General features: G+C 46.3%; 1 protein-coding gene across 1 annotated transcript in view; it reads left to right on the plus strand.

The window, feature by feature from the left end:
- NAP1L4 (nucleosome assembly protein 1 like 4) overlaps positions 1-7,025 on the plus strand; it is a 481,814-nt gene extending 474,789 nt beyond the window's left edge. The window contains 1 exon segment of the mRNA XM_030201119.1: positions 6,034-7,025. Coding sequence (XP_030056979.1) covers positions 6,034-6,126 — 93 coding nt within the window. The 3' untranslated portion in view covers positions 6,127-7,025.
- The last annotated feature ends 18,324 nt before the right edge of the window (positions 7,026-25,349 follow it).

Raw genomic sequence — 25,349 nt, forward strand, 5'->3', positions numbered from 1 at the left:
TCTCCCGCATCTTGCTTGCCTCTAGGAAGGATTCCACTAAAAAGAGTTACTTTTTCAAGTGGAGGAGGTTTGTCGTTTGGTGTGAGAGCAAGGCCCTAGAACCTCGTTCTTGCCCTGCACAGAACCTGCTTGAATATCTTCTGCACTTATCAGAGTCTGGCCTAAAGACCAACTCAGTAAGGAATCACCTTAGTGCGATTAGTGCTTACCATTATCGTGTGGAAGGTAAAGCCATCTCTGGAGAGCCTTTAGTCGTTCGATTCATGAGAGGCTTGCTTTTGTCAAAGCCCCCTATCAAGCCTCCTGCAGTGTCATGGGATCTCAACGTCGTCCTCACCCAGCTGATGAAACCTCCTTTGAGCCACTGAATACCTGCCATCTGAAGTACTTGACGGAAGGTCATTTTCTTGGTGGTCAGTGAGCTTCAAGCCCTGGTAGCTCATGCTCCATATACCAAATTTCATCACAACAGAGTAGTGCTCCGCACCCACCCAAAGTTCCTGCCGAAGGTGGTGTCAGAGTTCCATCTTAACCTGTCAATTGTCTTGCCAACATTCTTCCCCAGGCCGCATACCCGCCCTGCTGAACGTCAGTTGCACACATTGGACTGCAAGAGAGCATTGGCCTTCTACTTGGAGCAGACACAGCCCCACAGACAGTCCGCCCAATTGTTGTTTCTTTCGACCCTAACAGGCTAGGGGTCGCTGTCGGGAAATGCACCATCTCCAATTGGCTAGCAGATTGCATTTCCTTCACTTACGCCCAGGCTGGGCTGGCTCTTGAGGGTCATGTCACGGCTCATAGTGTTAGAGACATGGCAGCGTCAGTGGCCCACTTGAAGTCAGCCACTATTGAAGAGATTGCAAGGCTGCGACGTGGTCATCTGTCCACACATTCACATCACATTACTGCCTCCAGCAGGATACCCGACGCGACAGTCGGTTTTGGGCAGTCGGTGCTAGCAGAATCTGTTTGGGGTGTAATCCAACTCCACCCTCCAGGACCCGAATTTATTCTGGTCAGGCTGCACTCTCAGTTAGTTGTTCTTCGTAGGTCAATTTTATGTTGTACCCTCGCCGTTGCGAGGTTCAATTGACCTAGGTTCTTGTTTTGAGTGAGCCTGAGAGCTAGGGATACCCCAGTCGTGAGAACAAGCAGCCTGCTTGTCCTCGGAGAAAGTGAATGATACATACCTGTAGCAGGTGTTCTCCGAGGACAGCAGGCTGATTGTTCTCACCTACCCTCCCTCAATCCTTTGGAGTTGCGTTTTCATCTTTTGCTTGTCATTCAACTGGCGGGAACGGTCGCGCACGGGCGGGAAGACGGCCGCGCATGCGCGGTGGGCGTGCCCTGCGTGCGGACCGCCCGCGAAGCTTCTTCCGGTTGGTGGGGGCTGACGTGGACGTCACCCAGTCATGAGAACAATCAGCCTGCTGTCCTCGGAGAACACCTGCTACAGGTATGTATCATTCACTTTCTCCGAGGACAGCAGGCTGATTGTTCTCACCTACCCTCCCTCCTCCCCTTTGGAGTTGCGTTTTGATCATTTGCTTGTCATTCAACTGAGCGGGAACGGTCGCGCACGGGTGGGAAGGCGGCCGCGCATGCGCGGTGGGCGTGCCCTGCGTGCGGGACCGCCCGCAAAGTTTTGTTCCGGTTGGTGGGGGCTGCCGTGGACGTCAACCCAGTCGTGAGAACAATCAGCCTGCTGTCCTCGGAGAAACACCTGCTACAGGTATGTATCATTCGCTGTATAGCAATGTCTGTTTTTCTGGTATTGTGCCTGCATGCAGAATCTGTATGCTAATTTGGTTTGTGTCATTTGGGTATACTGGAGCTGTAACAGCTTACAGAATTATTTATAATGAAGGGAAAAAACATTATTTTCTTCTCCTGTACTGGTGTAATATTTTCAATGATTACTGTTTATATGCACCATGGCTGGTAAACGGGTGTTGACTAAATGTGCCAACATTGTCCAGTTCAGCACACTATTAGCAGCCAAGTTCATACAAGTTAATTATGTTTAGTGGAAAATAAATCTGTTGGCTCAGGCTGCTGCTATCTGAATATTCAATCACTGTTTCATTATTTCTACCACGTATTACATATTAAGGGATTTGTTTTAATTCATTTATCTAGTCCTTACGTGCACATGGTTTTGCTTTTTAAACCCAAAGGTTTCCTAGTATAGCATTTTTTATGTTTGAATTAGTTTTTGTATACAAGTTTTGCTTGATTGTCTTTATTGAAAAAAAAAAAAATGTTTAAAACATATCTTGTCAACAAGGGGCGGGGCTGGGGGGCCCCCAGCGAACTAGTCTGCACAGGGCCCTGCAGAACTAAGACCGGCCCTGGGTATGAGGACTTTGGGGTACGAGATAGACATTTTAAACTACTGATACATAAAACAGGAATGTTGGGTAAACGTACTATCCTGGGAGTATGGATCGGCGATCAAGCACCCTCTTACTGGCAATGGAGGGGTAAATTACATAATCTGATGTTAATGGTGCAGCAATATGCACGTTCCTCGTATAAGCGAAAGTAAATGTTCATGGCCACTTGGGATAAATATCTCCAATCTCTGCCCCATAGGGCCCGCAGTTTAGTCTTGAACTCCTTTAACTTGTAGAGGGACTATATGTATGGAGGGGTAAAGAATACAGGAAGGTTTTGGAAATAGAGAGGAGGACCGGATCGTATGAAACATATGAAGATCGGTGGTAACTGGGGCGCCTTAAAACTGTTTTTTTTTTTACCACTGGAGGGGCACAGAGTCAAGAAGAGGGAGGGTTGGTTGGGAGGGAGGGTTGCACACTGGGGAGGGAGGTGGACGGTCCTGGATTTTACCATCTGTCCTTGGCAAACAACCGGGGATGTCAGAATCAAGACACCCCTTAGAAGATACGTCAGACTATGAACTGCCGGGGATAGATGGAGATTTCTCCTAGTTAGGTCCATCAAACAAGACAACTTAGACATATACTGGGCTAGGTAGTGTATGGAGGGAGGGATAAATTGGGATAGGATTCTGGTTCTTAAGACATTAAATAGAAAAGCAGAGGTTGTTTCGGTTAAAAAAAAGTTCCTATTAGAGTGGTAGTTTTTCTCAGTGTGTACCATGTAAGAAAGGGAAGGGTTACATGGGAAGAGGGAATAACAAAAAGAAACTATTGACGTATACAAATGTCGACAATGTTCTGACACTACGATTTATTGTATGTACATATTGATAATAGTTGTGTTGATCTTATAGTCAATAAAACAGATTTAAACATGTTTATGTTTAAACCGGTGCCAGTATAGATCACTGCGGCACTTCACTATTCACCCTCCTCCATTGAGAAAAATGGTCACTTAACCCTACCCTCTGTTTTCTGTCCAGTCACCAATTCTTAATCCACAGAAGGACATTGCCTTTTGACTCCTTAATTTCCTCAGGAGTCTGTCATGAGATACTGGTTATGCCTCCCTCTCTCTATGCAGCCTGCCATCCTTCTGGCACATCACATTGTTTCCCTGCCTGAGATCCTTGGTCACTGTCACCTCAAGGTCTAAACTGTGTTTATCAGCCTCTTGCCCCATCTCGTACATCATTTTTGGATTTTACAACCAGATGATCACTCTGTGCTTCTTTGTGTTAAACTTTAACTGCCAGCTTTAAACCATTCTTTTAATTTTCTCATGGTGTCCACCCTATTAATCTTTGTCATCCACAGAAAGCAAATATTTCTTCTAACCCTTCAGCAATGTCGCTGAAAAATATATTAAATGGAATTTACCCCAGTATGATCCTTGAGCACTTTAGTAATCACTTTCCTTTCCCCATTTACCATTACCCTCAGTCTCTGATCCATTTTACCCCATTGGGTTTTAACTTCAGCTTATTCACAAGCCTCCTGTGAGGAACCATATAAAAGACTTTGCTAAAATCCATGTAGACTACATCTAGTGTACATCCTTGATCCAGTTCTCTGGTTATCCCTCAGATGCATTTGGCATGATTTTCCTTTGGTAAAACCATGTCTCAGAATTCTAGGAAGTTCACTATCATGTCATTCAGCAGAATCTCCATTACTTTTTTACCACCAAAGTGAGGCTTACCAGCCTATAGTTTCCCACTTCTTCTCAGTCTCCATTATAGTAAGTGACTGCTCTTTCTCAAAAATTGGTAGAAGAATTTAGTTATTTATATTCTGCCAATCCAAAGACATCCTAGGCAGATGCCAGGAATAAAAACAAAATCTAGAACACAACAAAACTGCAAGACATAAAGCTGTAACAGTAGTTACCACACTTATGTTGTCACTTAAAGCTATTAAACATGAGTGGTCAATTTAAAATTCAATGCCTGTGCAAAAGTAAAACTTGGAGGAATTTACCTGTCTGATTTTATCATGGTAAAGTGGGACCTGGGCAAGGACTTGCTGGCAGATCTTTAGTGGTGAATAGAAGAGTATTCACTAAAGACTCCAAGTAGTAAAGAGCAACTTTCTTCAAAGTTTAGTAGGTCAGAAAAGTAAGTTTAAATGTAATTCTTCATGCAGTTGGTAGCCAATAGAGATTATACAGTGCTGGTAACATGAACTTGATAGCTATGCCTAGTGAGTACCAATTGTAAAACTCAGATCAGTGAGAATTTTGATAGTGGATGTCTAGATATGTACGAGTTCTAAAATCAGATCAGAGCAGTCTCTTTATGGCCAAGTAGTATATGCTTGAAAAAGCAATCTACAACAGCTTTAATTTGAGCCATTAATGAAAGTCTACAGAATCCAAAATTACCCAAAGATGTTTCATTTCAGAAAGCAAAGGTGCTTAATATTGGAAAGCTCATCTGGGAAAGGAGTGCAAGACACCATATGAATGTTCTGATTTTTTTTTTATGTGTTCTAATTTATTTGTCAGCAGCCAATCACTGACCAGTTTAATGGTGGTCAAAATTGAGCCCTCTGCAGCTGAAAAGCTAGAATAAAAAGGAAACTAGTTGAGTATTTACATAAACATAGTGAACCCCGAATGATAATAAGTTTTCCTAAGGCTTTTTTTTAATATTAACATCAGAGATAGTGGATCCCTGAGGCACTGTGTATTGCAGGAGTCAAGAGACTTCTCCCATCCTCATTTGTTGACACCGATTTGTCAGAAATGATCTGATCCATGCATGAATGTTAGAGCCAATTCCCTTAAACCTTAAAAGGACATTATCATTTAGTAATATCAAAGGCTGAAGATATATCCAAGCCGTTGACTACATGAAAACTGTACTTGGTATGTTTTCATCTTGTAATTGTGATCTATTACCACTAGTTGTTGGGAATTCTGTTGTTGAAAGTGTCAAGATTTATAAAAATCTGTGTGACCTCTTTTTCAGTTGTTGCCCCATAGTTATTGAATAGTTTGCCAGCCTGTTGAGGCATACTATCGAGAAGGTTTTTCTGGCTGCTAGATGACAATATCAAATATGCAATAGTTTGAAATTTAGCATCAGTCTAATTTTATGATTGTATTTATTATAAACAACTTAGAATGGGTTAATCAGTGTTGCAGTAAATAGCACAGAACTAAGATGGAGAAATCATCCAGAAAGTTCCGCACCTGAGTGAGGTTGAATTGTGCAACAAGTTTGGCAATGGGTGGTGGTTGACAGTATGTCATGATTTAAAGAAGCTTTTTAATAATGGAAATGTGTTACATCAATACTTGCCAGTTCATCTTAGTAGTCTTAATAAGCCGTACCGGCGAGTGTCTAAAATATATGCCAGATATATCATTTAATGAGAGACAAAACCACTATAAACCACTTTAACACCACAAATAGGTTTCTGTGTTCAGCTACCTAAAGTAGACAAATCATCAAGTGGGCAGATTGCATGGGCCATTTTAGTAGTTATCTGTTAGTATTCTATTTGTAATTCTGTATGTGCTTTTGATATAAAATTAAAAACACAATTACTGTAAACCGTGGGATGTGTGCTTGCAGTCGTAACAGTTTCCTATTGTAATTTCTTTTTTCCTTTTCTCTTATAGCCGAAAATTCTGGCCAGCCTGCTGAGTGCAAACAGCAGTAATCGGACGCTACTTCTGAGTGATTCTTTGAAATTTTTAATAACGTTTGGATAGGTGGCCTGAAGTTCAGGGTATGCCATCTCTGCAGCACAGGCTTAACAAGACTTAAAGTTTGTTTTTAAGAGCATGATTTTCACTTTTTTTTTTCTTTTTTGGCTTAACTTGTACAGTGGTAACTTTATTGCATTTGGAAATATGAGGTTTGAATAAAGCACACTCTACAGCCTTTGGTACACGGAAGCTGAGGATTGCCTAGATTTTCTCAGCATACTCACTGTTTTGAAAGTTTGCTTTCATTCTGTTTACAAACATGTAACCAAATCTGTATACTGGAAAAGTAACACTGTCTAAATTGCTTCTGTACCAAATAGTGTACCTTTCACCAGTGTACATATTCACTTATATGTGTTTCTTTCTTACAAATGATGTATGTAATGTGAAATACAACTCACTTTTAACAAAAGCAAATAATTTTAGTTTTTCCTTTGACTCAGTAATACATTCTTACAGATTCTGATTTAGCATTAAATATACTCCTTATTTAATGCATTATCACAGTTGAACAAATTTGTGTGTTCTCCCTCATTGAAAGGACATATTGTGCAGCTTTCTATTTCTGTATCAATATTTCAAACTATACAGAATTAGGAAAGAGCCTGTCTTAAGAGATTTAAATATTTGTTACTTTTGTTTTATTTATTAAGAAGACTGATTACTGATAAGAATTTGGCATCTCATTCTCATCTGGATTTGTTCTGGCCTTCCAGTTTGAAGAGGAATCTGTAGTGCATTGGCTATACTTTAATTCTTAATTGCACTGGTTTGCTGCCAAAGAACCAGAATTTTTAGCTATTTATATTTTGTGTTAAGTATGGAGAGAATTTTAGTTAATTTAAAGGCAAGGGGTTTTTTGTTTTTTTTTTTTAGGTGAGGGTGTAGAGACATCATCAAATCTCCCCCCCCCCCCCCCACCTTTTTTTTTTTGTCTCTAACTTATAGAATATAATAGAACAAATTTAAACAATAACATTTTCATATCATCAAGCAGATCAATCCATAGACTGGTGGGTTGTGTCCATCTACCAGCAGGTGGAGATAGAGAACAATCTTTTGCCTCTATATGTGGTCATGTGCTACCAGGAAATACTCAGTATTCTCTCTATCTAGCAGGTGTGTGGTCACATGCAGCAGCTCTGGCTTGGTCTCCACACCTATTTACTTAGGCTTTGTTGAGTACCTGGGGTTGAGGGCTCTTCGTGAGCAAGTGCAAACCTGGTGGTGCAGGTCCCTCCTTTTCTCCCCCCTCCCGCTGCTCCGTTTAAAAAACAAAACATAACAATCTTGAAGCGAAAAAGATTTTACCTGCAGCTGCCTCAGTGGGACACAATTCGTTGCAGCTCGGAGCAAGAAGCAGGTAATTTTACCTTTTCCTAGCGGGCAGGGGGTTCCCCGAACGTTTCCCTCGTGGATCATGGCTTCGGATGGTAAGGGCGCGAAAAAGCGCTCCCCGGACCGCGATCGTGCGGCTAGTGGGGAGGCGCGGGGATCGGAGGCAGAGAAGCCCTTTTTGGGCGCCCTTCGGACTTTGCTGAATTTAGCCGGTTTTTCCTCCGCTGGGGCGTCGGCGGCCTTTCCCGCCTTAGGCGCCCATCCCTGATGTCCGCCCTTCCGACGTCGGCCGCCCATGCAGCTCGGACGGCCTCTGGTATGGCCGCCTTTGAGTTTGGGCAGTGGTAAGAAGATGGCGAAGTTTAAGCGCCATGCTTCCCGCACGACTCCGCAGAGTGATGCGCCGGACGCCATTTTGGATGCCCAGCGCACCTCTTCCCCACTCTATGGAGTGGAGGTTGAGAGTTCCTCTAGGGCTGTGGCCCAGGTTGCAGAGGTGCACAAACAGGGGGTTTTCTCTCCCGAGTTTTATTTTGTTGCTGCATCAGGCCTTTCAACTGCATAACGCTGCTCAGATATGGGGGAAGAGGCTTCCCTGATCAAGCGCCCTCAGGTGGATCTTCAGGTCTTAGGGGACTCTGTCTCCTCGGATGTAGATGAGGGCAGCGATTCTGAGTTCTCCCAAAGGTGCCTTTGGAGGAGGCTGATCCTCGCCCTGATGGGGGAGCTGACCCCTCTGCAGTGCGGCTTTTTGGCTTAGAGGAATTGCCTAACCTGTTAGTTCAGGCTATGAGCATCTTGAGTATTTTCCTCTCCGGAAGAAGGCCCTCCTTCAGCCTCAGCGGGTTCCGCTATTATGTTGGGAACCAAGCGCCCTTCCAGGACCTTCCACATCCATGAAGCCATGAAAACTCTAATTTCGGCTCAATGGGATTCTCCTGAGGTGAGCCTCAAGGTAGCCAGGGCCATGACTCATCTGTACCCTCTGCCAGAGGGTGAACAGGAGGCCTTGCGCTGGCCAGCAGTGGACTCTATAATCACTGCTGTGACAAAAAGACGGCTTTGCCGGTGGAAGCTGGCTCTACCCTTAAGGATTCTCAGGACAGGAAATTGGAAGCGGCCTTAAAGTTAGTCTTTGAAAGCGGCCGCCTTGAGTTTGCAGGCCTCGGTTTGCGGCTCTATGTGGCCAGGCATGCCTGACGGTGGTGCAGCGGGCCTCTCCCTCGGATTCTTCCTTGGCCGGTCCGGGAGTCGGGCTTGGCTTACGTGGCAGACTTGCTGTATGATGTTTTGAGAGCCTCGGCTAAAGGTATGTCTCAGACAGCCTCTGCCCGTCGATGGCTATGGCTTAAGCATTGGTCAGCTGACCATGCCTCCAAATCCCGCTTAGCCAAGTTGCCTTTTAAGGGCAAGCTGCTCTTCGGGGATGAGCTGGACAAGATCATGATGGATCTCGGCAGTTCCTGCCGGCTGCCGGAGGTCAAGGCAAGGGCCAGCAGTGCTCGCCCTGGTTCCTCTAAGGGCCGTTTTTCAAGAAGGCTGTCTGTATCGCCTGGGCAAGTCGGGCTCCTCCTCCTCCTTCAAGCAGAGGTTTCTCCCCGAAGCAGCATTCCTTTTGCAGAGACTGCCGCTCAGGAGGTTCTTCCTCCAGTCCTCCCCAGGGTCTCGTACCCAATGACGGGGCCCTGGTCCATGGCCCAGAGCAGATAGGAGGAAGGCTGTCCTCTTTTCTGGGCGAGTGGACCAGGGTAACTTCAGACACTTGGGTTCTAGAAGTCATCAGAGACAGCTACAAGTTGGAGTTCTGCTGGCCCCTGAGAGACAGGTTCGTGAACTCTCCCTGCAAGTCTCCTCTCAAAGTGGCAGCAGTTCAGCAGACTCTGGACAACTTGCTCTGCCTTGGGGCAGTGGTCCCAATGCCCGTAGAGCAGCGTGGCACAGGACGTTACTCCATTTACTTTGTGGTGCCAAAGGAAGGAGGCTCTTCTCGGCCTATTCTCGACCTCAAGGGAGTCAATCGGGCCTTGCGAATTTGGCATTCCGTAAGGAGACTCTCCACTCCGTGATTGCTGCGGTACAAGAAGGAGAATTCCTGGCATCCTTGGACATCAAGGAAGCTATCTGTACATTCCATCTGGCCGCCTCATCAGCGCTTCCTGCGCTTTGCAGTGCTGGGCTGGCACTTCCAGTTCAGAGCCCTCCCGTTCGGGTTTGGCTATGGCTCCGCGGACCTTCTCCAAAAGTGATGGTGGTCATTGCGGCTTATCTTCGCAAGGAAAGGAGTGCAAGTCCACCCCTACCTGGACGACTGGCTGATTCGAGCTCCCTCCTTTGCAGAGTGTGGGAGAGCGACGGCCAGGGTCATTGCTCTTCTGAGCTCCCTGGGATGGATCATCAACTGGGAGAAAAGTCAGCTGCGCCCGACTCTCCCTGGAGTATCTGGGTGTTCGGTTCAACACCCAGTGGGCAGAGTGTTCCTGCCGGACAACCGGAGCCTCAAGCTTCAGGCCCAAGTGGGCCGGTTCCTAGCCTCCTCAGCTCCTCGGGCTTGGGATTATGTGCAACTGTTGGGCTCCATGACGGCCACAATGGAGGTAGTGCCCGGGCCAGGGCCCATATGAGGCCACTACAGCACTCTCTTCTGCGGCGCTGGACTCCGGTTTTCGGAGGATTACGCAGTTCGCCTTCCCTGGACCCGGCGGTGAGAAGGGCTCTAAGTTGGTGGCTGATGTCAGACAAGTTGTCAGCCGGTATGCCTCTCACGTCCCCGGAGTGGATTGTCATTACGACGAACGCCTGCTTGACGGGCTGCGAAGCCCACTGCCTGGGAAGGACAGCGCAGGGGATATGGTCGCCGGCGGAGGCAAAGTGGTCCATCAACCTCTTGAACTTCGGGCCATTCGGTTGGCGCTTCAAGCGTTTCTTCAGGTACTGATACTGAGGCCAGTTCGAATCCTGTCAGACAATGCCGTGGCCTATGTCAATCGCCAGGGAGGTGCCAGGGAGGCCATGAAGTTATGCCAGTGGGCAGAGGCGAATCTGGACCAGCTGTCGGCGGCTCACATTGCGGGAGTCCTGAATGTCGAGGAGAGTGGCAACTGTCTGCTTGGGTGTTATTGGAGATCACAAAGCGCTGGGCATGCCGACCTTGGATCTGATGGCGACCTCGGCCAAGTGCCGCGGTTCTTCAGCAGAGGACGGGACCCTCAATCTCTGGTGGTTGATGCTCTTCTCCAGCAGTGGCCGGTACAGGAGCTTCTCTACGTGTTCCCGCCCTTGGCCTATGCTGGGCAGAATTTACTGCCAGGTGGCGAAACACCCAGGCCGGGTGGTCCTGGTGGGTCCAGACTGGCCCAGACGCCCTTGGTATGTGGACCTGATCCGGCTTTCCGTAGACCAGTCCTCTGCGGCTTCCAGCAGAGCGGGGCCTCTTACATCAGGGTCCCGTGGTGATGGAGGATCCCTCCCCTTTAGTCTTACAGCCTGGCTCTTGAGCGGAAGCGGCTGAATAAGAAGGGCTTCTCAGACAAGGTCATTGCCACTATGCTGAGAGCACGGAAGTGCTCTACTTCTACTATGTACGCCAGGGTATGGCGTACCTTTGTATCATGGTGCAAGGCAGGATCCCTGTTGCCCTTTACTGCGCCAATTGCTTCAGTGTTGGCGTTCGTGCAAGAAGGTCTAGAGAAAGGCCTGTCGCTCAGCTCTCTTAAAGTCCAGGGAGCGGCTCTAGCTTGCTTCAGGAGTCGCCTGAAGGGTGCTTCCCTGGCTTCTCAGCCAGATGTGGTGCATTTTCTCAACGGGGTTAATCACCTACGCCCTCCTTTGCACTCGATAGTGCCTACGTGGAATCTCAATCTGGTGCTGCGGGCCTTGCAGAAGCCGCCCTTTGAGCCATTATCGCGGCTGTCCTCTGAAGGGCCTGATGTTGAAAGCGGTCTTTGTGGTGGCGTCGGCTCATACCCTCTCACGGCATTATCGCTTGACGTTGGCAACACAGGCCGAGGCCCAGTTTGGAGCTTCAGTGTTGCGTTCTGGGATTTCCATGTCCCGCCCTGGGTGAGTACTGCTTGGGTACATCCCACCAGTCTATGGATTGATCTGCTTGATGATATGGAAGGTAAAATTATGTATTATACCTGATAATTTTCTTTCCATTAATCATAGCAGATCAATCCATAGTCCCTCCCAGATATCTGTACTGTTTGTTCTAGTTCAGTTACATTTCAGGTTCAAGTTTAGACTTCAGTTCCTGTTCAGGAGGACTTCGAGTTCAAGTTCTTCCACTTGGATTTCCCTGGAGTTGGGACGACTTTGTGTTAAAGTGAACTGCTGCTGCTTTCCCCCCGTTTCGACGGTGGTTGGATTCATAACTAAATTATGCCAGTGCTCCCTCCCGCTTCGTGCGGTAGTAGGGTAGCTTTGTTTCCCTCTCGCTTTGGCGGTGATGGGTTAAGCCAGCTCCTCCCGTGGTTGCGGTAGCAGGACATGCCAGTTCCCCCCGCGTCAGCGGGTGTGGGTGCCCCCCCCCCTTCCGCTTCGGCAGTGGTTGGGTGGCGGAGTGTCCCTTTGTGGGTGTAATTCTCTATGTTTGGTGATTCCTGCGGATGGAGCTTTGATATCGACTATACTGAGGATTTCCTGGTAGCACATGACCATATATAGAGAGGCAAAAGATTGTTCTCTATCTCCACCTGCTGGTAGATGGACACAACCCACCAGTCTATTTAATGATCTGCTATGATTAATGGAAAGAAAATTATTCAGGTATGATACATAATTTTACCATAGCCATTGAGTAGGGAAAAATATATCCTCATTATCCCCCCTCACCCCTGGCCTCCCCTTAAAGCCTTCTCTAGTGATGCTTCTTCCAATTTTAACTCTAAAATGGCTTTATGCTGTAATTGGGTTTGGGTTCTATACCATAATCTTTCATTAGCTCTGTAGAGGACACTATTTTGGGATAAAAGGATATGGGTAATGGGATTTGATATACTGCCTTTCTGTGGTACAATCAAAAGTGGTTTACAATTACTGTATGCAGGTCCCTTTTTGCCCTCGTCTACCAGTTGTCCCAGAGAACAGAGACCACTACTGGCCTATCATAAATCTAACCGTCCTGCTGGGAAGCCCTGAGTCTGAGTGTTATTGAAGGGGGGATAGAAAAATTCTCTCAGGGATGAATTTTTCTTGTTGCTAGGTGCATATGCATGTTACATTTAGGGATGAGCTATAAATCTGTAGTGGGATTCCAGGGCACAACCCATAGGGGTATCCTTCCCACCAGATATTGTTCCATCTAAATCCAGCTATTTGAAGTTTTGGTACACCAAGCTGCCAATATGCTAAGCTGTGTAAACGTTAGTAGACTTGTAAGTTCAGGACGGCCATGCTTTCTTGAGATCTTGCGAAAAAAACTGGTGAAAAGGGGAGTAGGCATTGCCATAAAAATATGAAGCAATTTAACAATCATTTTAACTGTGAGAACTCTCTCTAGCCAAGTTAAATTCAAGCCCTCACATTGAGCTAGCTCTGACCACAGTGCTCAGAACAGTGTGTGTGTGGGGGGATAATTAGCCTCGTATAACTGCCACGGTGAGGTAGCAAATACAGAATGTATTTCTGGGCCTATTTAAATGGGTAAGAGGGCTCCAGTCTCTACCTCTGTAGTAGTCAGATTGATATTCAGAATAACTCACCAAATTTTAATACTGGAAACTTAGGTCAGTGAACAGTTGAAATTGTGTATTTGATTAAACAAACAGGGGGCAAGGGAGGATGTTTGAAATTGGTATTCAAATTAGATAGCTCTTGATTGAAGCAGGGATACGTTTTAGTTGAGAAAATTAATGTGATGGTTCAGGAAGTTGTCACCTTAAATTATATTCTCAAAATAACAAATCAGTGGCATCTCTCCAGTTGAGAGATGGCACCTGAGTTCTTGAAACAGTCATGGTTGATGGAAACCCGTGTTCGGGCATGTATGGTGAAGAAGCAAGGGGCATGGAGGGAAGCTTGAAATTGGAGAAGTCTTTCCAGTGGAGCTTCATTTAGTGAATAGACACGAAGAGCACCATTAAGTGTTGGCTTTCTAGACCCTTTTTTGAAGTATTTACTTTGGACATTTGGACACTTATGATTTTGATTTATTTTGTGTTAGTGTGTTTGAAATGACCTGATGAAAAAAATAAAGCTCTCGGTGTTCACTGGTTTTTGTTACTTTGAGAGTAGTTATTTATTCAGCAATTGCCATTGACCCTTATGTCATTGAGGGCATAAACTCTGTGGTGTCCTTTTATTAAGGTGCACTGAAAAGTGGCCCACGGTAGTGTAGACGCATGTTTTGGGCGCATACAGAATCATTTTTTAACGCACAAGTAAAAATGCCTTTTTTAAAATTTTTTGCCAAAAATGGACGTGCGGCAAAATGAAAATTGCCGCGTGTCCATTTTGGGTCTGAGACCTTACTGTCAGCCATTGACCTAGTGATAACCGCGCGTCAAATGCCAAAAAATCAAAAATATTTTTCGGACGCATATAGTGGACACGCATCAAAAATGAAATTACCGCAAGGGCCCCGCAGTAGCTGGGCGGTTTAGTGAAAGGGCCCCTGTCTGAAGCTGAAGGCAGCACTTCTACCAACAAGCTTTGGGGACCCCCCTTCTCAAATATCTGCCCTAAACCCCAACATATCTAATCCCAGCTCTGTACGTATTTTGTTTATAAATGCCTGGGTTTCCTGTACTTTGGAGACTATTACATCCTCCTGGCTGCCCTTGAGTAGAAAGTTCTGTCTGAAACTGACTGGGAGAAGATTTAAATGCGTTCAGAAAAAGCCTTTGGATATATTTTAAATACTCATTCAAAGGAAAGGGAACTTACTGACTGGATGCTAATATTGACTTAGTCTAGTTTTTGTTCACACTCCCATCCAGTGATTTTTCAGAGACCTAGCAAACTAGTTACATCACGCTGTCTGTGGAATTTCCTGCCTTGTTGCTTCTGCCTATCAGGGAGGGATTTTAAGCTCTACTGAGCTGCTTGTGAACTTGCAGTTCCATTGCAGGGTGCCATCTTGTGTCTGGCTTTCATGTCTTAATCAGTGTATTTTAAATAGGGAAGTTACAGTTGAACAATTAAACTGAATAAAACAGTGCACTGCAGTAAGAGTACTTCCACATTTCTCAGCACGTTGTACCGCAGAAAGTATTCATTTACATCATATCTAAAGACTTAACCTAATGTATAGAAGCAATAACCTCCTTCAGGGTGTCCAGTGCCTTGATTATATATGGACTGCTTGCAGTTCTAAAGACAATAGGTTGATTCACATATGGCATCCATATTGTCAGTAGGTACCCTGTTTGCCCCTAACTTGATTGATTGATATTTGGTAGACTTATAGTTAAGGGCAATTTTTCAGTCAGTAAAATAATACTTTGCCATTGGTTACAATGTAGTTTTAAGAAGAGAAATGTCATATGAAAAGAGACTTGGAAATCACCACTTCCAAGTCATGTTTGATTTAGCTTTTAGCCTCCTTTGCTTCTCTTTTTTAAAACAATTGACAATTGCACCATCCATAGTATCAATGATTGTGAAGTGCCTGTGCTGTGCCACACACTATTGCTGATATAGTGCAGGAAAACTAGTGATCTGCTGAAATAAAAACCAAGATAATGGCTTTTACTTTCTGCTCAAAATGAATTTGATGCTTTTTTGTTAAATTATTGTTCCTCGTTTTCTCAGTGTCTGGTGCAAGTCTGGCTACAGTTAATATTTTCTATGCACCAGCAAAATAGTAGCGTTGCTGTGATCAGGCATGTAGAGTGCGCTCCATCCTTATCTCAGAATTAGTATTTGTAACTTAATCTGGTGTTTTCACTTTGTACAAAGTAGCTAAAATATTCTATTAAAGTTGTGAAACAAAAAACACCTGTGTGTTGTTTTTGTAAAATAGATTTTATTTGAAAAGTATATATTTGGGGGGAGCGGGAAATGGGACTTGATAGATAGCCTTTCTGTGTGTGTGGGTTTTTTTTTTGTTTTTTTTTTACAATGACATTCAAAGCAGTTTACATAGTATATTGTAGGTACTTGGAGGGTTAAGTGACGTGGGCAGAGTCACAAGGAGCTACAGTGGGAATTAAACCCAGTTCCCTAGGATCAACTGCACTAACCACTAGGCAGCTCCTCCACTCCAAGGGAGCTATCAAGATGCAAGATAAACAAGTTTTCATGTTTACCAGAAGGTACCCTGGATAGTTTAGGAATATGACGTTAAAAGCCACATGAGGTTTTAAAGACATCTTTCTTATTTACAGTCATATGCCAAGTGATCTTACAAATCTGTATTACCCAAGTTATACTGACTTTGTCTTATTTGAAAGCGGTGTAGCATATATAGGTTGTAGTGTGTGTGCCCCTTAGCAAAGAACATTTGGGTCAGTGGTCTTAAAGCTGGGGCCACTTTTGATCCAAATGAGCTGTAGGAGAATCATCAAATATCTTCCAATGTGTGTTAGTGACATCCAGCCCACCAGCCGGTCTTCAAACTTTTTATTGGGTGCATCCTCAAGGAAGTGGGCATTTCCAAATACATTCTCTTTGTCCTTCAAGCATGTGGCTCTTTCTCCTATCCACTTCCCCATTTCTGTTGTAAGCTTGGGTAGAGAGGCAGAGCATAGAAGAAAAACAAGCCAGAATGATGATGAGGGCCATCCAAGAGGTTTCCAGGGGCCTTGCATTGAAGAACATTGATTTTAGGTATTCAAATTGTATCCTAACTTTCCATGGGCTGAAAAATGTTTTACAGTATAAAATTGAGATATTTTGCCATGGTATGAATCAGTGCAACAAGGATGTACCGCCAAGGTTAATGAGACATGAACTTGATATGCCCAGGACCCTTGGGTTGTAGAGAACCACTGATTTTCAGAATAAGCATGCATAAATGAATCAGTGGGTATATAATGGTCAGCCATTGTGTTTTCGGTGTAAATCAGTATTACATGGCATCTGCCTAGGGTTAGTGATCCACTGTGGTCTTTGTATGTCCCTCTTATCCTGTGTGGCTGTGGGTGATCCTGCGCTTGAGAGGTTCTTGTCTCATGGTCTGTGTATTGTATGTATTTTGTGTGCCTGGTGGAATAGGCAGATATGGAGATTGTTAGCCCTTCCCCATGTTTTAAGCCTTTGGAGCTTATCGCAAGGGCTAGAATCAGTAGCAGGATTAGAAAGCCCTTAAGTGTGTTGTCTTTCATGTTAATGCTTTTGTGGATTATCTGTTCGCTGTGTATAGGTAGAGTTTGTTCAAGAGTCTGAGTTAAGAGCTTGAGTTGGGAGCTTGAATTGCACTGGGACTTTATCTCTCTGTCTACTCTGTGTCTTACTCGGTATACATCAGAGGTAGGCAACTCCGGTCCTCGAAAGCCGCAGGCAGGTCAGGTTTTCAGGATATCCACAATGAATATGCAGGAGATAGATTTGCATACCATGGAGGCAGTGCTTGCAATCTATCTCCTGCATATTCATTGTGGATATCCTGAAAACCTGACCTGCCTGTGGCTCTCGAGGACCGGAGTTGCCTACCTCTGGTATACATGGTGCATGCTACAACCTTATTTGTCCAGAAAGGTTGGGCAGATTCTTATGGATACCTTTACAATATGTGGATATCTGGTGCGGCAGTGTGGTGTTCTATGTTTGTTCTCAGAATGGACTTGAGCTGCTCACTCAGTTCTCCAGCCAAAGGCCCAACAATGAAGAGCACTGTGTGGGTCAAGCTGAAGCCACTAGCAGCATGTGCCCTTGATAGCTCCTTTGGATCTTTTTTTTTTTTAATTTATTTATTTATTCTTTTTAGTGATAATACAAAGAATATATCTTTGAAAAGATACACCGGATATAAACACAAATACACTAAAGAATATAATATACATAGAAAACATCTCTACAATCTGGTTACAACAGTCCACCAAAAAGGGAAGGAATGGGATTCAAGATTGATTAAACCAAAGGAAGTTTGGTGCTATTAACTTAGTTTGCTCCCTTGGATCTTTATGCAGCTGCAATTTTGCTTAGAGTAGCAGCGCTATCCTGCTGATAGGCCACTTCCCAGCACCGGAATGCTTGGCCTGCTCTCCTCGAAGAACATCTGCTACAGGTGAGTAACTTCGCTATATCTTACGTCACTAAAATGTGTAAGCAACTGCTTTTGTAGTAGTACACGCTTTGTGAGGTGAATTCTGGCTTGGAATATTGGTTAGTTAGTAAGACCAGTGTCTAAACATCCTCTTTACTCTTTATGCTGGTATACTTCCTCATGTTACTGAAAACAGAATAAGAAAGTGCTGTGTTCCACCCAACAACACCTGTACCTGTTGTGTAATCAAGCAAGAGAAATGGGTGGGATGGGAATTAGCTTTTTTTTCTCCCTGGTCTTACATTATGCCCAGCCCATAAATCTCATTAATGTATAAAAAGTGGGAGTACGACCAAGGATACCAGAAACTGGAGGATGTTCTTAAATAAAAAAAAAAACTTTATTGAAGGTTTGAAGACTCGACACAACGTCGTGTTTCGGCCGTCAGGCCTGCATCAGGAGTCTATAAAAAAGTACATTTATATATGACTAGTAAAAAAGGCCCGTTTCTGTTAGAAATGAAACGGGCGCTAGCAAGGTTTTCCTTGGAGTGTATGTTTCAGAAAGAGCGTGTGTGAGAGATGGAGCGTGTGTGTCAGAGAGAGAATGTGAGAGAGAGAGAGACAGAGTGTATGTGTTTGTGCGAGAGAGAGAGTGTGTGAGAGACAGTGTTTGTGTTTCTGTGTGACACTGTGAGAGAGAGGGACAAAGACAGTGAGTGTGTGAGTGAGAAGAGTGTATGTGGCAGACAGAGAATGAGTGACTGCGTGTGTGGTGTGAGGAACCCCCTCCCTCTCCCCTGCCCCCTTGCAGCCAGGTATGTGCAGCGACCTTCCTCTCCCCGTGTTCCCCCTGCAGCCACCCATGTCCAGCATCCCCCTGCAGCCACCCATGCCCATCAACCCTCCTCTCCCCCTGCTGCGTCCTTCCTGTCTTCCCTGCTCCCCCTGCAGCTACCCATGTGGTCTCAGCCCCCCCCCCCCCCCCAGCATCCCTCCTGTCCCCCTGCAGGCACACATGTGCAGCGTCCCTCCTCTCTCCCCTGTCCCCCCTGCCGCCAGCCATGTCCAGCGACCCTCCTCTCCTGTGCAGCCACCCATGTCTGAGGACACTCCTCTCCTTTTTCCCTGTTCCTCCCCTGTGGCCAGCCATGTCCATCGACCCACCTGTCCCCCCTGATGACCACCAACCCTTCTGTCCCCCTGCCCGCCCTGCAGTTTCCGTCCTGTATCCCCTGTCCCCCTTGCAGGCACCCATGTGGTGTGTGGAGCCCCATCCCTATCTCCCTGTTCCCTGCCCCCCCTTCAGCCACCCATGTGCAGCGACCCTCCCCCTGCTTCCTTCCAGCCACCCATGTCCAGCGAGACCCCCACTTCCCCCCCCAGCCGGCGCAGCACCCAAAGAAAGCCCCTTGTCCCCCCCCTTCGCGCATCACCCGACCCCCCCTCACCGTGGCACATCACCAAGCCCCTCCCCCCATCAACCCCCTCGCCACCCGCAACCGCTAATACAAACTGTGTCCGGCGGCTGCTGCTTCTGCTATTCAGCAGCAGCAGCCCGTACATAAAACCAAAAAAAAAAATCCTCATAAAACGCACCTCCGTTGAGAAGCATCTCACATTGGCTGAAGTCTCAGCATGCGCTCCTCCTCTCCCCTCTGATGTCTCGGTGTTTCTCCAGGGTCTTCCGGCAGGAGCTCAGAAAGGACAGACAAAAGAAACAGAAGCCAGCTAAGAAGCTGACCACCAGGAAAAAGGTAAGTTTGAGAGGGGTTCTGACCACGATCATAACAGCACCTCCCCCTCAAGGCTCTCGTATCCCCACGGGAGCTCCAGGTCTCCAAAGAAAATTTAGGTCTCCATGGGTAACTGTGATGAAATCTCTCAATGGGTTTCACAACATAAATCTGGACGGCTGGGCAGGAAGTAACTAGTACATCTGGAACTTGGAAACCAGAGTGGCTTTGGCAGCCACGAGGCTCTTTAGGATGGCTGCTAGGCAGGATCAGAGTCTTGGATGCAACAAGTGGAGTCCAATTCAATAGGAACCCTCTCCACAACTTCCTTGACCTCCTGGCACTCCACTGTAGCAGCCGGAACTGGGCTAGAGCCAACACCCATCCTGGAATCTGAAGCCGCACAGGAACTCGAACTGGACTTCAGACTGGACCTTGCCTCTTGGCTGGAGCTGGAACTCAGAAGGAGTTCAACATCTTGGCTGGCATGGGAACTCGGAGTAGACTCAGCATCTTGCCTGAGACTGCAACCTGATCCGGCCTCAGCATCTTGGCCGGAACTGCCACTCAATTCTGACTCAGCCTCTTGGCTGGACTTGGTACTCAGCGTAGACTTAGCATCTCGGCTGGCACTGGAACTCGCTCCGGCCTCAGCATCTTGGCCGGAACTGCAACTCACACCGGACTCAGCATCTTGGCCGGAACTGCAACTTGACCCGGACTCAGCATCTTGACCGGGACTGCAACTTGACCCGGACTCAGCATCTTGCCTGGGACTGGAACTCCAACTTGACCCGGACTCAGCATCTTGGCCGGGACTGTAACTCTCACCGGACTCAGCATCTTGGCCGGGACTGCAACTCAATTCTGATTCAGCATCTCGGCTGGATTCTGCACTCGGTGCAGACTCAGCACTCATCGTGGACTCAGCATCTCGGCTGGGCTCTGCACTCGGTGTAGACTCAGCACTCATCGCGGACTCATTATCTTGGCTGGGCTCTGCACTCGGTGTAGACTCAGCACTCATCGTGGACTCAGTATCTCGACTGGACTCTGCACTCGGTGCAGACTCAGCACTCATCGTGGACTCATCATCTCGACTGGGCTCTGCACTCGGTGTAGACTCAGCACTCACCATGGACTCATCACTTGGTGTAGACTCAGCATCCCAGCTGGGACTGCAACTCGATCCAGACTTAGCATCTTGACTGGAACTACAACTCGATCCAGACTCAGCATCTTGACTGGAACTGCAACTTGATCCAGACTCAGCGTCTTGGCTGGAACTGCAACTCGATCCAGACTCTCAGCATCTTGGCTGGAACTGCAACTCGATCCAGACTCAGCGTCTTGGCTGCCACTGCTGCAACTCGATCCGGACTCGGCTGCCACTGCTGCAACTCGGAGTGGACACAGCATCACGGCTGGCCTCAGCACTCGGTGTAGACTCAGCCCACAGCGTGGACTCAGTATCTCGACCGGGACTGGCACTTGGTCCGGGACTACTAAGCCACCTTCTTTCAGCTTGAGCCTCAGGAGTATCCCGCAGGGCTGGATCCAATAGGAGTTAGAAGCGGTAAAAAAAACAGCTTGGTAGAGGGATCCATAGCAGAAACTGGGTTTTCTTCAAACCCAAGCCAGGAGACACGCTTTCTCTCTGCGGCAACTTCAGGGGTATCCTTCAAGGCTGGATCAGACAAAAGTGCAACCCGGTAATCCTGGAGTGTCATAAGCAGATCCAGATCAAAAATTGGGTTGGAACTGAGATCCAACCTGGAACTAGGAGGCTCGGTTTGAAGCACCACTTGAACTGGACTCAGAGACTTGCCTGGAAGCACAGCATGGACTGGGCTCGGAGACTCAATTAACAGCCCCACTCGGACTGGAATCGGAGGCTCGGTCAGCAGTGTCCCACGGACTGGACTCCGAAGCTTGAGTGGAAGCGCCACTTGAACTGGCATTGGAGGCTCGGTCAGAAGTGTCCCTCGGACTGGACTCTGAAGCTTGGCTGGATGCGCTGCTTGGACTGCATTCAGAGGCTTGGCTGGGCGTGCTGCTTGACCTGGATTCAGAGGCTTGGCTGAGCGCGCCGCTGGGACTGGACTGGACTCCAGCTGAGCCCATAGCGTAGAATTCCCAAGACCTCTCCTCTCAGCGACAGCTTCAGGAGTGTCCCACAAAACTGGATTCAAGACAAGGCTGCGGCGATATTCAGAGAGCGTGATAAAAGGGTCAATGTCCGAAACTGGGTTTTCAACGATCCCAAGCAGCCGGACACGTTTTCTCTCAACTGCCGCTTCAGGGGTCTTCTTCAAAACAGGATGAGACAAAGTTTCCCACGATACTGACGAAGAGTCATAGAAGGATTAAGAACAACGATGGAGCTGGACCCCAGCTGGGTCAGCTGGGCGGGGGTTCTTGCCAGGCTCATGGCCTTTGCAATCTGTCAGGTTCTCAGGTTCAGAGCCTGCGAGGCCGGGCTCTGGAGCAAACGTGAGCCCTTGGGCTGCTGACGAGGAGCGACAGCAGCAGGCAAAACCCACCAACCAACGCTGGGCAAGCACACCGGCACCGGCAGGGACTGCAGGCACCGCCCAGCGAGCCGGAACACACGGACTGGAGGACACAGGACTGGAACACTGGACTGGAATCCCCCGGACTGGAGGACACAGGACTGGAACACTGGACTGGAACACCCTGGACTGGTCCGTACAGCTTCAACTGCACTTAGCCACTGCCCCCAAAGGCATTCCTTACTGATCCAACTTAAGTGCCAGGACTCAGCAACACACCAAAACCATAACCTGCAACGAACATTATATAACTCTTCTCTCGATTCTATTATGTGTCTGTAACACATACATCTCATTCACTACCACATCACTCTGTATTTGTTTCATCACCGGAGGTACGCCTCATGGTGCTATGTAAGCCACATTGAGCCTGCAAATAGGTGGGAAAATGTGGGGTACAAATTCAACAAATAAATAAATTAGCACACATTTGAAACTTGTCAGCAGTGGTGCCAATTATCTAGGCTTCAGCCTTAGCTACTGATCATTCATGCACCTTTTCTGTACATTAATATTTCAATCCTCTTAAAAATAGCACTTCTAGATTTATTCTCCTCATGCTTCAAATAGCTTTTAAGGGGTAAATAAAAGGGGGCAGGGACTGCTTATGCTGGGCTTTTAAATATAAATGAAGTAACTGAATTATTAATTTAAAAAAAATGTTCCTACTGCTTTTAAGATAACAGTAACCAGTATTGTGAAACGTTAATGCAGTTCTAAATGCTTCCTTCTCAGCACCTTGGCTGTTTGAAAATTGAATTACTGAGTGCATGCTGACAGGGAAAGTGCCACCTGTATGTGACAAGCTCAGAAACAGGAACAGAGAAGAGGCTGGCACATAACTGAACATGCTAATTGTCTACTCCTACCTGATGTAAGAAGGACAAAGAATTATGTACTGAATCCAGGAGGGGTCACACTAAGTTGCTAATGCTCACATAGCTGGACAAGACTTAACTTTAAAGCCTTGATTTTCACTCCTAGTCCTCAAGGACTGCTGATGGCTCAAGTTTTCATTGTATCCGTAATGAATATTCATGAGAGTGTGTTCCAAACCTATTACCTCCATTGTGTGCAAATCTCTCATGCATATTCATTAACAATATATTCTACTGGGTTAACTAAAATACTCAGTAACTGCACTGAATATTATAAATATAAACATATACACAGTTATGCTTTAACTTTTTATTCCTTATATGCTTTGTAGCAATCCATATTCCACATCAACATACAGTGGGGGAAATAAGTATTTGATCCCTTGCTGATTTTGTAAGTTTGCCCACTGACAAAGACATGAGCAGCCCATAATTGAAGGGTAGGTTATTGGTAACAGTGAGAGATAGCACATCACAAATTAAATCCGGAAAATCACATTGTGGAAAGTATATGAATTTATTTGCATTCTGCAGAGGGAAATAAGTATTTGATCCCTCTGGCAAACAAGACCTAATACTTGGTGGCAAAACCCTTGTTGGCAAGCACAGCGGTCAGACGTCTTCTGTAGTTGATGATGAGGTTTGCACACATGTCAGGAGGAATTTTGGTCCACTCCTCTTTGCAGATCATCTCTAAATCATTAAGAGTTCTGGGCTGTCGCTTGGCAACTCGCAGCTTCAGCTCCCTCCATAAGTTTTCAATGGGATTAAGGTCTGGTGACTGGCTAGGCCACTCCATGACCCTAATGTGCTTCTTCCTGAGCCACTCCTTTGTTGCCTTGGCTGTATGTTTTGGGTCATTGTCGTGCTGGAAGACCCAGCCACGACCCATTTTAAGGCCCTGGCGGAGGGAAGGAGGTTGTCACTCAGAATTGTACGGTACATGGCCCCATCCATTCTCCCATTGATGCGGTGAAGTAGTCCTGTGCCCTTAGCAGAGAAACACCCCCAAACATAACATTTCCACCTCCATGCTTGACAGTGGGGACGGTGTTCTTTGGGTCATAGGCAGCATTTCTCTTCCTCCAAACACGGCGAGTTGAGTTCATGCCAAAGAGCTCAATTTTTGTCTCATCTGACCACAGCACCTTCTCCCAATCACTCTCGGCATCATCCAGGTGTTCACTGGCAAACTTCAGACGGGCCGTCACATGTGCCTTCCGGAGCAGGGGGACCTTGCAGGCACTGCAGGATTGCAATCCGTTATGTCGTAATGTGTTACCAATGGTTTTCGTGGTGACAGTGGTCCCAGCTGCCTTGAGATCATTGACAAGTTCCCCCCTTGTAGTTGTAGGCTGATTTCTAACCTTCCTCATGATCAAGGATACCCCACGAGGTGAGATTTTGCGTGGAGCCCCAGATCTTTGTCGATTGACAGTCATTTTGTACTTCTTCAATTTTCTTACTATGGCACCAACAGTTGTCTCCTTCTCGCCCAGCGTCTTACTGATGGTTTTGTAGCCCATTCCAGCCTTGTGCAGGTGTATGATCTTGTCCCTGACATCCTTAGACAGCTCCTTGCTCTTGGCCATTTTGTAGAGGTTAGAGTCTGACTGATTCACTGAGTCTGTGGACAGGTGTCTTTCATACAGGTGACCATTGCCGACAGCTGTCTGTCATGCAGGTAACGAGTTGATTTGGAGCATCTACCTGGTCTGTAGGGGCCAGATCTCTTACTGGTTGGTGGGGGATCAAATACTTATTTCCCTCTGCAGAATGCAAATAAATTCATATACTTTCCACAATGTGATTTTCCGGATTTAATTTGTGATGTGCTATCTCTCACTGTTACCAATAACCTACCCTTCAATTATGGGCTGCTCATGTCTTTGTCAGTGGGCAAACTTACAAAATCAGCAAGGGATCAAATACTTATTTCCCCCACTGTAAATACAATTGCCTACATTCATACCCATTCATACACATACATACAAACTCCCACTTAGAGACTGCTAACTAATACAAATGTTTAGCTATCTACCAGCCCCAACCTAATACAACTACTAGTCCAAATACTTTTTACCAGTGAATACTAAATCCACCGGTTAGTTGACCCACAATAGTCGTTAACATAACTCAGCAGTGCTGACAATGCTGAAATCCAATGCTGTTTCACTAATAAGTTCACAACCGACCATAAATTGGCTCCACAAATTAGTGCTCCATGTGTTGATTGCACCTGCTCGATGAAATCATTTCAAGGTATTTATCGTTCAAGGCTTATTGGTAGAGTCACAATGCCCAACTTTTAACAAGCCTCCACGTAATCCATAATCCATTCGATGTAAATCACCCCAAACTCTACACAGTCTGTGTTTCTCTACACGAGCGTCTTCAGGAGTCGGGTTCCTAAATGGATTAATACAACAAAAAAACTTCATGGTTGAAGTAGGCTACCCTACATCCTATACCTTACAATATACTTGTACTTACAATTAATCAGTATATTCTTTTCCTGGATACAAGACGGGAAGGAACTCAACCGTCCACAGGCA

The sequence above is a fragment of the Microcaecilia unicolor genome, chromosome 4 (assembly GCF_901765095.1).
Source record: "Microcaecilia unicolor chromosome 4, aMicUni1.1, whole genome shotgun sequence".
Classification (NCBI taxonomy): domain Eukaryota; kingdom Metazoa; phylum Chordata; class Amphibia; order Gymnophiona; family Siphonopidae; genus Microcaecilia; species Microcaecilia unicolor.